The 16381-nt window shown below is 38.4% G+C and overlaps 1 protein-coding gene across 3 annotated transcripts in view; it reads right to left on the bottom strand.

The window, feature by feature from the left end:
• SCRN1 (secernin 1) overlaps positions 1 to 16381 on the bottom strand; it is a 38898-nt gene that overhangs the window by 8096 nt on the left and 14421 nt on the right. For all 3 annotated transcript variants that reach the window (XR_005567007.1, XM_027723780.2, XM_027723781.2), the window contains exons 3-5: positions 9381 to 9562; positions 3326 to 3528; positions 251 to 445 (exon numbers count right to left, since the gene is read on the bottom strand). Coding sequence is in view for 2 of the 3 variants with exons in the window: in XM_027723780.2 (XP_027579581.1) it covers positions 251 to 445; positions 3326 to 3528; positions 9381 to 9562 (580 nt within the window). In the remaining variant the exon portion in view is untranslated. The remainder of the gene's footprint in view (positions 1 to 250; positions 446 to 3325; positions 3529 to 9380; positions 9563 to 16381) is intronic.

Raw genomic sequence — 16381 nt, 5'->3', positions numbered from 1 at the left:
CACCATGCACACCAGAACAACAGTGAAGAAAGATATTCTATAATTGCAATGCTGTTTTGAAACCTTGAGGGGGACTTCATCCTAAATCGTGGCAAGTTTAGGGACAACCTTCAGTTCTGAATTTCTCTTCTACATGGTTTACATGTAGAGGTATTCTCAGTCACATGCAGTTCTGGACAGAATTCCTGAAAAGGAGGCAATAGTGACTAAAAATCCCACTGTCCACACAGAAAGATGGTTCAACACTTACCACCTTGCTTTTCTAGGCTCTCCCTGCCAGAACAACAAGCTATATGGTCATCATCAAGAGAGAACACTTCAGAAAAATTGAAGTCTGAGTCTTCATTCCACCAGCCTTGACTTTTCACATAATTCCTTAGTTCAGGATGCTCAGCATCAATTTTTGTAGTTAATGAAAGCTGATTGCAAATGCATTTCACCCCCTCTGTAGAAAGGCCACATATTAAAAAGGAGCATTAATGCAGTTTTTCTGTGAGAAGCTGGAGGGAAAATGTCTTTTCAATTATGAAGCAAATTAAACCATTGGTCAGGATGTACGTTTGGCATGACTGCATAACTACACAACTACACATACACAGAACTACCAGTCACTGCAGGTTGCAGAGCTCAATTCTCTGTTCCCTACTGAGACACTGACAGTGCCTTGTTACTAATAGTAGGATTTAGTTAGAATGCCAGTTTCACAATCCGTACCTCACATGTTCTGACCATGAAGTAATAATGATATCTAAATGCCAAAGGCACCTGCCTAACCTTTTTTCCAAGGGTGTATTCCACAGCCACAACAAGGCTTAAGGTCTGACTTGATTTCAAAATATATTTCAGCAGAGCTGCATTTACTGAACCTGCCTTGCCCTTCAAAACTGAGAATTTGGAAAATGCTTACCAACTTGCTTCAAGCTTCCCAGTAGAAAAACAGTTTTATCGTAAATTAAAATTTTTTTATATTGAATTTTAAAATGGCATGAAGTAAAAAGGAAGTAGAAGTAGCCTTTAAAGAACATTAAAGGTTTTTTTAACTTCCTTTTCTCAAAAACACTGCAGTGCTAATATCCATACATCCACAGCATGAGTAACAGTGGTTGCTGCAGGTACTCCTCAGAGAGAATAAAGAAAATGCATTGGAAGCCAGAGAAAGAGCTGATAAAGTAAATCTGTAAAGTAAAAACAGATTCTGGAATTTGGCACAAACCTTTTCTTAAACAGAAACAAAACCAGTAGTTGTGAAAGTTTCTAATAAAATGCCTTCCATAAAAGTAAGCTTGCTTTTGTAATGCCTCATGCATGCAATTTAAATAATGGGTAATAACTTCAGGAAGCTATGTGCATCAGTCTGCAGAAAAGTCCCTGTCATTCAGTTCTGACTTATAATAGGGTCACTGGCAGCTTGTTCTGATGCACACTTTCAAACAGCATACTTTTCAAGGAATTTTCTTGGCTTGACTGATAAGAATATTTGTGTTTGTATCCAGCTAGACAAGCCGCTATTTAAGAGCTCTTTAAAATATTTAATAACTCATGTAAAATAGTATTTCATGGGTTTGATCCCCTCAAAAAAAAGAAAATTTATCAATCAAATAAATTTTTTCACTCAGACTAAAGAACAGTAATAGAGAGGATTTTGAAGTGTTTATTCTTAAATTAATGTCAAAGAGTTGCTTGATAAATACTTACTATAAGCTTTACAGTACTGCAGCAGTACCATCTGAGGACAATCAGGGAAAAAAATGCCTTCACACTGGGGAATGACACATTTTCCCCATTTTAATAGCACTTGTGCATTCATTGGAAAGCTTAAGAGGCACATTTATGGTTGCAAAAAAGAACTCCCTGAACAAAGTACAAAATATAGAGTTCTTACATAGCCAGCAGCTTTTCCTCCTGGCAACCTCGGCAGGCTGCAGGAGATGGAAACTACTTATCTGTGGCTCACAGGGACCTCCTGAAGAGAAATGTGCTCGTAAAAAGCAGAACAGAGGCTGCAGTATCATTTCAAAAAGCTGCAAGCAGCAGATGAAGGCAACAGTTTATAAGCTAGGAAGAAGGACGTGAAGGTTATGTATTGCTGATGCAGATAAAACTGCTAAGTAAAACCCACTGTTCTTCAAATATTGGTCAGGTAGGTCAAGAGAAGGCAGCAGGCTGTCCTGCATAATCACAGGAACCTCAGGAGCCAGCTGTGTTCCAGAACTGGGATTTTATCAAGACAGCATTATCAGTCTTCCCTCCTCTATGTTTGGTATCTGTTCAGGCCAGAAGACTTCCTCCGTCTTGTAGATATCCTTAAAATGCAAGCTTTGCTTGGGAAAACACTCTCTGCTAAGGTAAGCTGATTCATATTTGATGACATGAACTGACAACAGGCCATCACACAACATTGTACAGTCTGGTGTTACTTCTTTGCTCCTCTCCATATCTGCTACCTTCTACCTTCCAGTGAAGGGGAAATGAAGAGAGAATTGAATGGATCTGTTACAGCTCAAATCATGGATGACAAGAGTCCTCTTAAAGTATCTGAATTCTTAACTCATTCAAAAGTGAGTAAATTTTAAAAAGCTCTACTCTTATGAAAATAAAAATCCCATCAAAATTAAAACCAGCAACTGGGAATAAATTAAATATAGGCCTTAGACAATCACATTACCTTCAGGCAGCCCATATTTGGTGGAAAAGTTTCAGATAAGTTCAACCACTAAGCCAGTGAAATCTAGAAGTTAGTTTGGCAGTTCTGGCTTCACACATACAAAAAAAGAAACCATTTACAAGCTTAAAGAGCAGCAAAGTATTGTTTTGCATTATCAGTTAAGAAATGGGGATATGAGGGGACTATATCTATTGCAGTAAAGCAACCTGTATCAGTGCATTCAATTTGCCACCTAACACAAGCCCTTTTCTGAAAACAATCGATGTTTATCCTTCCTTCATAATATTTTAGATTTGTAAGTAATAATTTGGGCATAAACTCCTCAAAAAGATACTTAACAGGTTTCAAACAGTAAATAAATCTGGGAAAATATACCTATCAAATATAAAAATTTAAGCATGATGATTTATACATAGTTTATGTATAAAGACAACAATCTCCAGCTTCACAGAAAATGCTAAGTTACATCAGCTAATGCAAATCAACATACTAAAAAATCAAGAGTAGTACAAATAAAGAAGATTCAAATTGGCAATTTAATCAAACACTTGCATTCATTATTCACTGATTTAAAATCAGTGAATTTAAGACGAATCCTTCCAAGACAACTCTTTACACCTATTTATAGTAAGAGAGGTTTGATGGGAGTGATAAACTGACCTGTGATTTTTTCTGCTGCCCAGTACTTCCCAGAAGTCTCCAGTATCCAGGCTTCATTTCTGTCCACAATCAAAAATGCACTTTGGAAAGTATGGCATGAACTCCCATCTTCATAATAATTTCCACCTTGTCCATGCTCTTCCAACAGAGCAACTATTACATCCAATGCTTCTTTAGCTGTTGCACCTCTTTCTAGGCCAAGTCTATAAGAAAAGGGTAAAACAGATATTCTGAGAGAAATGTAACAGCAAGGTCTCATTATTACTTCTAAACATCAGCACTGATCCTGTTTTAAAATACCAAAGCATCAAGTATGCCTGGTGTAAGAATTCTGGCTTTAACGAGTTACTAGAATTAAAGGATAAAATACTGAGTTATTTATTTCTAGTCTATATTTTCTACAGTGGTTCTTTATTCCCAAGTCTATCATAGCTGGCTTTTAGTGTTTACTAACCAGTGGTCTTATCTGCACTGTAAACATGCAATGCCCTATTTATCCCCACCTCAGGCAGAAAAATTTGAAGGACAATTTCCAAACGTCTTTTTAAAGTAACAACTATATCAAGTTTACTTTTCTGTAGAAAAGTAGGAAATTCTAAATTACTATTACCAGTAAATTAATATTACCAGAGACCAAAAAAGGGAAGGAGTATTACAACCCCTTTACAACCTTTCTTTCCCAATACTCCAGCATTAAATTGCCCATGGAAACTAGATGTTAAGCTTTTATGCATACTGCATACTGTAGACAGAAGTATTTGTGCACAGTCATACTCCAGTGTTCCTGTAGAGGCTTCCTCAAAACACCATTTAAATACCAGATACACCTTTTGTCTGAAGTAAAAGTTACCATATGTCTAAAAGAACAATTTTAAAAGGAAGTTTGAGCAAAGTAAGGGCACTTTAAGGAAAACGAAATTGAGGTATGATAATAGGTTTTACAAACCCATAGGGAATGACTGTATCCTGCCTTGAATAAATGGGATTATATAATCCCTTAAGATAATTTACAGCCCTAACTGAGTCAACAATAAAAGCAGTAACCAGAAAAATGTCCAAATCAAACCTGCAAACAATTCCACTACTTCCAAAATGCAGTAATGGTAATGAGGAAATGTAGTATTTCAAAGAACAGCATATCCATACCTCCATTTTTTGGAGAGTTACCTAGATCAGCCCAAAATTTCTCTGTTGGTTATGTTACCTTAATATTTTCCTCTGAGTTTGTCTTTCACTAATAACTCTATGGACAAAGTAATCTTGACTGATGGATAATTCCAAAAAATTCACCTTTTTAAACGTAAGTACTGTGCTAGCTCTTTCCATTTCCCTGGAAATGACGAGAGGAAAACATTACTCTGTTTCTTTCCTAAAAACTATAGTACACAAATGAGGTCCCAATAACTTGAATACAGATTTGTTGATCTCAGCACTTTTCAAACTGATCTCTGCACTAGGTCTGCTTTGTTAAATAGTGGCTACCATTAGCCTTGTTTTAGGTTGAATTACTAAAAGCAGTGTTTTCATTTCTCTCAGCAGCATGTATTTATCACTTAGTGACAAAGAAGAACCAAGAGTCAATTAGAATTTTAAGGCCTAACTTACAGTGACAACTTTTGTCGCCTTGTTTCTCGTTAGCTGAAACTTGGTTTGTGTTGTTGACTTCATTTTTAGTCCCCATGCATTTATGTTATTCCTTTATCACTGGTGCAATTGCTTTTTCAGACCAATGCTGATATGCCAGTCTTCACACATACCACAGATATAATTTAAGAGCCAGTCCAAAAGCATGTCTTATTTCCTAAGAACAATTCCAGGAGCTGTCACAGCCACAGTTACATGAATGGACTGAAAACTACCTTGGTGATCATATATATAGTCACTAGATTCAGTGATAACCTGCTCTCTCCTTTCCAGTTAATGACCAAAACCAATAGGTTATAATCAGATCAAAACCTGCCAAGAGACATAACATCACACTTTAACTTTTAATAATGTCTCCCTGAAATTTCCATTTGAGATGGTTATAGTCTAGCTTTCTCTGTCAAAACCCAGCAGAGATTCAGGATAAAGAAGTTTCTCTTAGATTTTTTTTTTTTTATAAATGGCTCCAATGCTACATTTATTTCTATTTAACAAAGGTCTAGGCTCTGCTTTTGTTTGGCTGCTCCTATCTGTCAGTCACAAAGGATAGCAAAAAAACCAAGAAAGCAAAAAAACCAAGAAAACAAAGAACCACATCCTACACAACAACCACACAACTCATCTTCACAAAACTGTAAGTCTTGCCAGTTATCTCAGCATCAGTGTCCTGGGCAACTGCAGCATAACCCTCCCACTAACACATTTCAGAGTGCCTTTTAAGGTGAGCTGGAAGCAAAGTTTGAAGTAATTTCACCCCCAGATGAGAGCTTGAATTAGTCATGAATAAAATTTCAGTGACTTAGTACAAGCCACTGCCTCAGTACCTACAATATGCTATCACATTGTCAAAACAACATTATCTTAAGCTTTTCAACTTCACCTATTAATTATATATGCAGGCTTTCCAAATTAAGTAGCTAACATACTTGATGACATTTTACTAAATTCAGTTTTGATGTCTCTAAGGAAAGAAATTGGTAAACAAATTAATACCATTTTAAAGAGCATTCTTGACTCCCTGCCAAGATTGGCATCTCTGTGTGGCTCTGAAAAAGTTATTGCACCTGTGATGAAAAGAACAAATAAATAATACAAACACATAGGGATTAAAATTAAGACAAAAATGCAAAAATAAGGATGTATTTTACAGGTTTCTTCATATATACCTTTTGTATGATAATCCTGTCCTATTCTAACTGTATAAGCACAAGCAAAATACAAATTCTTCATATGAATGTATTTCCTTAAGTAAACAGATGCTTTATAGAGGCAACTGTGCCTTAAAAAAAGCCCAAAACTACAGCCACACTAGGAAGAATATCTGAAGAATACCCTCATAAGCTAACCAATGCAGAAATAGTGGTACAGCTTTCAAAGACCAGCTTTTGATTAAATCCCTAGAAAATAAAGGTTCCTTAGGAATTTGTGCTGAAACATGTTTTCTCTCATTTTTTTCTGTCAGTTGTGACTAGGTTCACGTTCTCCATTTAGATTAACTGGGATGGGGATCAGCCTGCATGGAATAGGACCAATTTCTAACCCTGAAGTCAATCATACAAACTTTATTAATTTCTTAAGAATCATTCAAGTGTTCTGACACTCTGTGATACTCTATCAAGCTACAACTCTGTAAAAATCAGTCTTAATCTTCAGATACAGCAGGATACTAGGTAACACAGAGTTTTCAGTCACTAAGCCAGCAGCCAGTTGGTAAACAAGCTAAAACCCTTGTGAAGCACATCTTTACTCATGTCCATTGTGATCCTTATTGAAAAAAATCCTTTGTCTATAAGGTTACAGGATTAATTTTCAATTTCCTATTTCAACAACAAAATGTGCTGACTTCAGAATTGTACTACCCTGTACTACCTCTGGCCTGTTTAACACCATGTTCTGTCACCACACTCACCTACAGCCTTTGCCCATGTTGGCTGGATTTTAAATCCAACTGAAAAGTGGCAATTTCAGATGAGTTCAGAGAGACAGGAATTCTCTCCTATGGAAAAAGAATAATCCCTCCAAGAGAATGTAGAAGCAAATTCTTAGGGGAGCCTGAGCATTCAAGCAAACTTTGATTCTACTACCTGAATGACATTCCTGTGTTGACAACTCTTATGTGTGCTCTAAAGAACATCTTTCAGAGTATGAAACTTTTAGTTTCTTTTGCAAGCAGCCAGTCCTATGCAGACACAGAATGTCAATCTTCATGCTTCAGCTAAGATCTGACAGAGATGCACAAGTCCAACATATACATAGGTGTGAGAAAAAAAACTGTCCAGCAGATATGTGCATTTCTTAATTAGGCTTCAAATGCCCGTATATTTTTATTCCAAGAAACCCAGTGCAATAGAATTAGTCTGTTCTGCAGGTGAGTAAAAAGAAGCAGAACTGGTGCCAGCTGCTTCACTGCAGCCTACTTGAGACTGATTTTGTACTTGATGGCTCTCTATTTGATGAGGTGACATGAAATAGATAACCTTAATGCAACTGGCCAAGTCTTCACGGTAAGAAAAAGAGTCACTTTAGCGGAAACAAGCACCAGACAGTAGCCTGCAACACATCTCTACTTCTCCTTGCCTGAAGGACACTCCCTCTGCATTTGAGCTACAGAGAATTTCTTCTGCAGGTAAGAAGAAAGAGAGGGAGGGTAATATCTACAGGAGTGTAATATCTACAGGTGATGATTACTTATTGTTTATTACCAGTGCCTCCTTATTTTGATATCTCCTGATTTGCTAGTGGGTAAATCTAGAGCTGCTGGATAACATATATGTGAATGTTAAACAGTAATTTGAGACTGAAATAACCGACAAAAATAAGCAGAACTCTACATTTAAACTAATGGTTTGTCAAAAGTTTCAAAAGCATGGTAGTAGAAGAGAAAAAAATAAAGGTGGAGCTTGGAAAGCCACCTAATATATCCCTTTCCTTGACAAAAGCTTGCCTTAAAAGAGTATTCAAGTCTATTCAGTCTCCCTTGATGCAATCAAATTCACTAATCTGCCCAGGTACGGCTTCTCCACAGATTCCTTCAGTAATAGACCTCAGAGAAAATACCAAAGTAAAACATAACAAATTCCCTCATTATTTTCTCATTGGTCAGATTCTATAAATGTCTGATAATGTTTTCCATTTCCACTGCATTCTCTACAACTGGCTCATACTCCTCTTGATTTATGGTAGTTGGAACCACACGTATTTCTGCAGAGACATCATTACAGAACATTTACAGTTGAAGTTTCAAGCAGCTATACACCTAACAACAATCTTCTAACTCATGATTCCCAGCTTGCTTATGAGAATAACTTCTAAGTTTTTAATGTCCTCTTAAAAGTCAAGGTATTTCCTGTCCTTTATCAATAAAATCTGTTAACTCACTGCAGGAATAAAGTAGAATGGTATGACAAGGTTTTTCTTGACTACCAGTTATTACTGTGCATTTATCAACTCCTTGATATTTAAGTGAGTTTTTTCCCCTTCAGGAACTAAGGTTAAGCTGGGCTATAACAACTCTTAAACCATGTGAAGTATAGCCACAGCATTTAACTTTTTCCAGTCATCCAGAACCTCTCCCATTTTTCACTAGTTGTCAAGAAAAACGAGAAGTCACCTGAAATTGTTTCACCCTGCTCATTAAGTACCCTAGGGCAAATTCCAGCAGGATCAGTGGGTCTAACATTAATTCACTTAAATATGCAGCTGTAGTCACGTCTTTAACTAAACTGAGTCCATTTGTTTCTTTTCTCTTTGTAATAAGTTCCCACCATACTCTCTCTTCTTTCATTTTCAGCTTTGTTCCCCCACCCAAGTCTCCTTTAAATTCTCTTCACTACAAGATCAGCATGCAGGCTGAGCCTTACAGTGCAGAACAAGCCTTTAGGGCAGACAGCCTTCAATGAACAAACTCACAGGAGTTTGTTTGCCAGCATTTAAATAAGGGCAATGGTTTGCATTGGAATGCATGGGCTGAAGTAAGGCATAGTAGTTTGTTTATGCCTACAGTTGGCTATAAGCCCAGAATAAGCTTTTTAGGTCAGAGTAGGCTGTTGTAATGTGGGAGAAAATGAAGGGCACACCAGCAATCTGATATTACAAATTGGTTAGTAGTTCCTTACTAACAATGTAATCAAATCTCTTATCCTGTCAGAATAGCCACTGCTAGACTGTAGGGTACGTAGACAAGGTAGAGTGAGTGAACCCACAATAGACTGGTACATCCTTGGTAGCTAAATTCAGATTGCAGGTGTTTTAAGTGTTAATTCAACTGTGTCTGCAGCTCTGCCTAGACAGGTCTCCTCCTATACTGTTTTAAAATCTCCTCGTGCCAACACCACAAAGCTGTTACCTGGTACCATCATCGTCTAAACCTTTGGCGTTTGAAAGGCTGGTCACAGCTTGACGGGCCACCCACCTTACAAGATCCATGCCAAGCAAGGCTTCGGATTCGGAAGCTGGTTCTCTGGTCACAACGGCTTCATTAGCTACACAGACTCCGTGCTCGTTAGCTCCCATTTCTGCCCCCCAAAGCCAGGAGGGCCTGCTCAGCACAACAGCATGAGTCTTCGGCACCTGCTCAATCTCAATATATGTGCACTGCAGGGACAGCAGGAAAAGAAGAGGTCAAACAATTGCAAGGACTTTATCTAGTGTTGTGACTGAAATAACACAAGACTTCGATGTACAGACAGGACACACGTTATTTAAAAAGTTCACGTTTTGTGAATGAACAAGGAACTTTTTTAAACAACATTTAAGTGTCATGTTTGAGCCTTTACATCCTTATGTTGCATAAGCCTGGAAAAATACATCTGTCTCGATGCTTGCAGGTTGCAAAGAATCAAGCAGAACCCAAGTGCTAGAATCATTGGAAGGCAGGAGGAGACTTTACTGCTACATTAATGAAACACAGATCATGTTTGTACATAGTAACAACAACAAACCATTCTACCATTTCACCTGAGCGCAATCTCCAGTATTTAATTAAATACATAGTTTAACAATGGTAACTGGACAAAATACATTAGGAGGCTTCCCCTTCTCCCTTGCTGCCTCCCCCGCAGCTGCCCCCAAGACAGAGACAACTGCAGAAAGAGAGGAGAAGAAAAGTCTTGAAAAGATTCAGTGGTATGCTTTGATAAACAGTCATAGAAATAAAACACAGGCATTGTTGTTGCTTAAGATCATGTTTGTGCTATTTTAAATGGTCCACTGTAATCAGATGTTTGTGGATGTACTCTGACAAGTCAAAACTAAAAAGGAAAGCTGCAGAGAAGTCAATGAAACTGCAAGGAAGGAATTATATGTTATCTTTCAAATACATTTACTTTTCCCTTGCCCTAGGACTTCAAATCAAGCACTGTTTTACCAAACAGCATGGATTAGAGCTTGAGCCATCATTACATCATTGGCATGTGCAAACCAACGGAATGGGCTTTACATTTTACTACGGAGTTCACATCAAGTTTTTCAAAGATCAAACTCCACAGAATTTTCTTGTGAGGAAAGTGAAGTTGTCTGAGGTATTTATGAGACAGCTCTTAGTGTCCAGTACTCCTGTTGTAACATCTTCCATGCAGGAAGTAATCTGCAACATTTTTCCAGAAGAATATCTCATCAGAAATATTAAAGTAAGCAGGATCATCAGAATGGACTTGTGGACTAAAATTTGTTAGTCTTGTTTCCCTTGCTGGGTCTATGTTAATACCTAAAGCCAAAGAAATCAGTCCAAAATGATTAGCAGTGAGAAGCTATAGTTTTTCTCCTAGCCTGTCTTTCCCCCTTTAAGGATTACACAGCATGAGCATCTTCATTCTCCAGTTTGAGCAATGATTTTTACAGTAATAGTTAGTCTAGTATGCAATTAAAATGCATAGCAGACCGTCTTTGATCAGAAATGGCATTTTCAGAGTCCTTCACTATGACTATGCAAGAGGGACACAAGAAATGAGCTTGCCACCTTCATTAGGAAATGCATGCAAATAGTCAAACTGTCACCTTGCTATAAAACCAGGCAAATTATATGTGAAATAAGAGAATGATTTCTCATAGAAAATATACGTAATGATTAAAAAAAAAAAAAAAAAAAGAAGGAGCAGAAAACTCTTTCCTCTTTCATTATAAGGAATAAAAAGAGTATAGGGACATGTTCCCTTTTCTGCTGTGTGCTTAATTTTAATTTATGGCTTAGGCAATAAGATCCTGTCAGGAACAAACTTACTGTATTTGTTAGAGAAAATCCTTAATACAGAGGCCAGGAGCTAAAATTTGACTAATGAAAACACTTTTTACAGTTCACCCTTTGCCTTATTGTGTAATCAAGACATGCCAGAACAGACATTCCTTACCAAAACTCTCCCTTCTCCATTTGAGCTGTCAGCAAACAAATCTCATTTTTTACATTCTGTGCAATTTTATTTCAGTGCTTCAGGTCAGTGCTGTTTGGATAAGCACTTAATCCATGTGGGTGAACAGAGAATAACTGTATTTTCTGGATGTGCAAAGGAGGAGCTGCAGCAGCCACAAAAGATTACATGTGAAAACATGACCAGGGCAGCTGTCAGGTGACAGGTCTGCAGCCAAAGCAGACACCAACCCCTGTACAGTGCAAGCCTTGGCCCCCACATCTCAAGGGTGGTCAGCCAGCTGGAGCCATTCTGCAGAGCCATCCAGGACATCAACCTTCTCATCTCCACAGCAGAAATCAAAAACTGTGACAGTGTGGAGGAGACTTCAGTACTCCATAAACCCACACTTGCATAGCATTCTCTGGCTGAATAACTCCATTATACAAGCTTGCTTACACCAACTCTTTGATTTTCTAGAAGAAAAAATTATGATAGCACTCTGAAAAGTGATAGTTAGGCTAAAAAAAGTGCTGAATGCCTTTCCTCTGCAAAACATATTCTGGCTATCCTTGCAACCAAACACTTATTACTTGGCACCTCATTCAAAGCAGCATTTCCAAAGCTGCTATTCATTGCAAAGATTTTATTGTCAGTGGTAGCAGTTGAGAAAAGGGAAAGAAGAAATTGTTTGTTCCTACTTGATGAATCTAGAGCATTCTGAAAAAAATGTGGTTTTGCTATGTAACTATGTAATCAGAGCCCAGGAAACACCTCTACACAACTCAGAATATAGCTGTCACCTTCTATATTGCTTCATTACGTCCCTTAACCCAAAAAAAAAAGCAAGCATGGACCATATTTTCACACTATATTCAGTTTCCACACAATAACTCAGGTACATAGTGTTCAAGCCTTATTTATATAAATTGTCTCAGAAGATCTAAATAACAGAAAAAATGTATTCCAACCTGCCAGCAGCTGACAAGTCTTATGAAACTACTGATTCTTATTTGTTTGCCATGGTTATTGACATTGCTGAATAAGCCTTGATGAGATGTCACCTTCCCATTAGAATTATTTACTCCAGTAAGTATAAAAGTAGGCACTCAATAGGACTGATGTATTAAGGCAGTCATTTGGTTCATATTTGTTAATAATAGGTATGAACTTCTAAAAAAAAAAACAGGGTCCAGATTATAAACAGGGTCCAGAAAATAGATTATTAATTTTAAGCATAAACCTCTCACTTTGTAATTTCACCATCCCCTCTTAAAAAAACATCAGAAAACTCTCTTCCAGGACCCAAGAGGAACGGGGCTATCCACTTATAGCCAAGACACATCAGTAATAAAGGTAGGTCAACCAGAGCCAGACACTCAGTTTGCAGCACAGCAAACCACTGCTACTTGTTCCACAGAAATCAGAACATACCCTTAAACCAGCTCAGGCACAAAAGGGAACAGGGGGGAAAGACAACACTAACCACCAAAAAAACCCTCACTGACCACTAGATCTCTAGAAACAGGAGCTCAGAGGATGACAGGATTTCAAAAGGGAGCACAAACTCCAACCTCCCTGTCTCCTCTCCTGCACCCCACAGATCTGGCAAATCCCTCCACAGCACAAGAGCAAAAGCAGCCTGTTCTATTGAGATCTGTGCCAAAGTAGGCAATGACAAATGAAACAGACATAAGGTACTGCTGTGATCCTGCTTGCCACTAACCCTGTCTTTAAAATTCCTGAAGTGTCCAGCTTCACCATTTCCTAACACTAACATTTTTCTTTGAGTATGAATGCTAAAAACAGAATACTGACAAATTTGGTGGCAAAGGCTGTGAGTGAATGGTGTCAGGCTCCACTGATTTTCTAGAACTCCAGTCCTGAAAGCAGCATAACTGGCATCATGCCCTGTGACAGTAAATTCCCATTAGGAAATATAAAAGTAAAGAACAGAGACTTCACATACAAGAGATGAAGCCAACAACTTTAAAGAAAATTGAGCAGGCTGGAAACTAATGATATTTATTTCATTTACAGTATCAAGAAGAGAATCTTATCAAGGCAGTTCTAAGAATAGCACAAGGCACAAATGTATCTGGCACCCTTGCTTGGGCATGTAGATAGGTTGGAGGTATTCCAAAAACAGACACGACAGTCATAAGCACAAGAGATTTCTTCTTTCATTAATGAAAAGAAGCTATTGTGCAGTTTCTACTGTACTCAGGCTGCAGAAGCCCAATTCCTAGCACTGTCAGTCAGGTCATTATGAAATATCAATGAAATCACATAGGCTTCAGCCCTGGATAACAAAGGCAATAGTCAGGGAATGCTTTAGAAAGAAATGATCTTTTCCTGAAAAAGGGCCTTAAGATTCCAGATTACAGAAGAGATCCCACCCCGCCCCCTCCCCCGCCATCAAATCCAGGCTCTAAATTGGCATTAACTCTTTGCTTAACTACTTCCAGCACTGCTGTACCATAGCACATATTTGAAAATAGGCAAAATATCTGTACCATTGTAGCAACTCAGTAAACTGCATCATGGTTGCTTTTAACCCCTTCCAAAAGAGGGATGGAAAAAACGTGATGAGGCAGTCTCACAGCCTGCTGCCTCCCTGGCTATCAAGACATTGAGACAGACAGTCTGGTTGGAACTGTCTAGAGAGGTGATTCCACAGGTAACATGGGCTACCTGGGCTCTCCCATCACAGTGAAATGGAAACCTGGAAAGGTAAAACATGGTTGTTCATAAAAGCACTTTGGACCATCTTGTGTGGACGTGCCTGGCAATGCACTTTACTGACAATTCTTTTGCTGCTTATTTACAGGAACAAATTTAGTAGAGCTCAAAGGAATGGTAATAACTGTTCTCTGGAAAGGGAAATATGCAAGCAGTAGAACACACAACAAAAGATGTGGTTAGCCAATGCTGTTACCACTGCTTGCTTAGGCTCAAAGCAGAACTAAGTATAAAGTCATCCATATGTCTTCCACTCTACAACACCAATTAAACATGGCCATGACATCTTCTGCGAGCAGTGAAACTTGTGCCACCATGGAGGGGACAGCCATACACCAGGATAAATCCAGCCTGAGTACATCTCAAGCAGCCAGCCCTAGTTCTAGCATACATGTAAGTCAAACCAGAATGATGAATATAAGTCTCTCCAGCATCAGGATGAATCCTCAGGTATTCATCTTTCCGAAACACACACTAATACTTGTATCCTCATGTTGTAGCCAGATATAAACAGTATTAACTAACTGTAAAAATACAGAAAAAAGCCAATTTCTGACACAATGCCTCTTTCTTCTTCATATTAAGAAGAGTTTTTCCCTAGTGCACTTTACATACACTTTGTACTTGCATATTGTTCCTAGATGTTTGTATTCACTGTAACCAATAACTGTAAAATTTGAATCTGTGTGCCTCTGATCCATAGCAGTGTGTAGGGTAGACAGATTTTATTCTGGAAAACAAAAATAATTAGAGAAGTTGGAAAAAGCCAAACAGTTCCCCTGTCAAAAAGCAGAACTACCTGCACCCTCTGACCTACTCTGATCTACTCTATAAAGCTATCAGGGAGCCTCAGGCATATAGACCACAGTATGGAAACATGCTCAGCAAAATGAAATATAAAAATCTCCAAACAAATCAAACACCACAAAATGCAGCAAGGCACCCAAGGCTGAGAACACTCTGGTGACACTATATGTCAGAGCTGATTTAGCAGTCAAGAATTTACCTCTTGTTTTTTAAGATACAAATCTAGCAGTCTCCTGGGTGATGAGCAAAAGTAAAACTGAAATAGAGATGAAGCTTATTAATTTAATGTTTTAAAACAGTTAGAAACAGATTTCAAACAAGCCACAAAAAGCCTATCACAGAGATATCCTTGGAACTCTCAGATATCCTAGGCATTTGAACTACCTGCTCACACATCTGTTTTGACACAGGTAAATGGTTTGGGTCAAAATGGGAGAGTTGGTAGTTTTTGCCCCACACAGTTCTAGCACTCTCACTCCTTTTCCTCTCTGCTACAATAGAAAAAATATTAAAGAGATTAAGAACAAAAAAAAACATAGTTCAAGCTAACCAGTTTTGCTCTGGTAGCAGAAGAGAGCAAATAAGCAGCACTCCAACAGTAAAAACAGGCTTTGAGAGGGCAGGAACATCCAAGAGATTATTACTTCTATCTCTGAAATGCCGCCAGCTTGCGCTTGTGTTACAAAGCAAAGTCAAACACATTAGTTTAAAGGCCAGTGGCCTGCAATGGAGCAGAAGAGAGAAAAAGCTCACATTAGCCAAGCAGTAGACTGCTGAAGGCAGCAACCAGTTTCTCTTAGTAGTTGCTGTCTGCCAGCATAGTGCATCTCTTCTATCTCTGTACAAAGTCTAAGGGTTAGCTTAAACAACGTGGCTTGAGGTAAGCCATCTGTCTGCATGTGCATGAGCTAGGCTGTCTACCAGCTAGTCATCAGGTCTCAGCTGAGAGGCAAGAAATGCAGCTTCCTAAACCACCTCTGAAATGTAGCCTTTAGAATACAATCCTTTTTTTAATCTAAATACAGTAAACCAAAATTTTCATCATAGGCACAAACACTGCTGTGCTTCATCAAGGTTTCCTGCCAGTCAGCACTTACCCGTGGAAGTATCACTGGGGGTGGAGGTGCCTGGGTTCCAGTTCACATGTGCAGCAACATGACTATAAGTTTGGCACTGCTAGTATAACTTGGAGGCTCCCTAAAGAGCAAATTCTCAGTAAATTCAGCTGCTGTTTGGCTTCTGTTACCAGATTCTGAACACCTTACCCCATGATATAATGCAGATATACCCAGAACTAGACTGCAGCACTGGCATGATGCCTGGTGATTATGTTACAAACACCACAATTAAGATACCTCCAGGTAACACAAAGCCAACTTTAATACAGTCAAAGTCTGCTTTCCAAGCTTTATACCTATCTTACAACACCAGAGATCCCTCAGTTACCTTCAGGTGAGTTTCTATGTGTGCAGTCCTCAGACCAATGTACAGCAAAAAATCTTACTGCTCCTCTGAAAACTCA

Source organism: Pipra filicauda, unplaced genomic scaffold (genome assembly GCF_003945595.2).
Source record: "Pipra filicauda isolate LSUMZ 115617 unplaced genomic scaffold, ASM394559v2 scaffold84_size4826128_pilon, whole genome shotgun sequence".
In the NCBI taxonomy this organism is placed as follows: domain Eukaryota; kingdom Metazoa; phylum Chordata; class Aves; order Passeriformes; family Pipridae; genus Pipra; species Pipra filicauda.
This window is presented reverse-complemented; position numbering and strand designations above follow the sequence as displayed.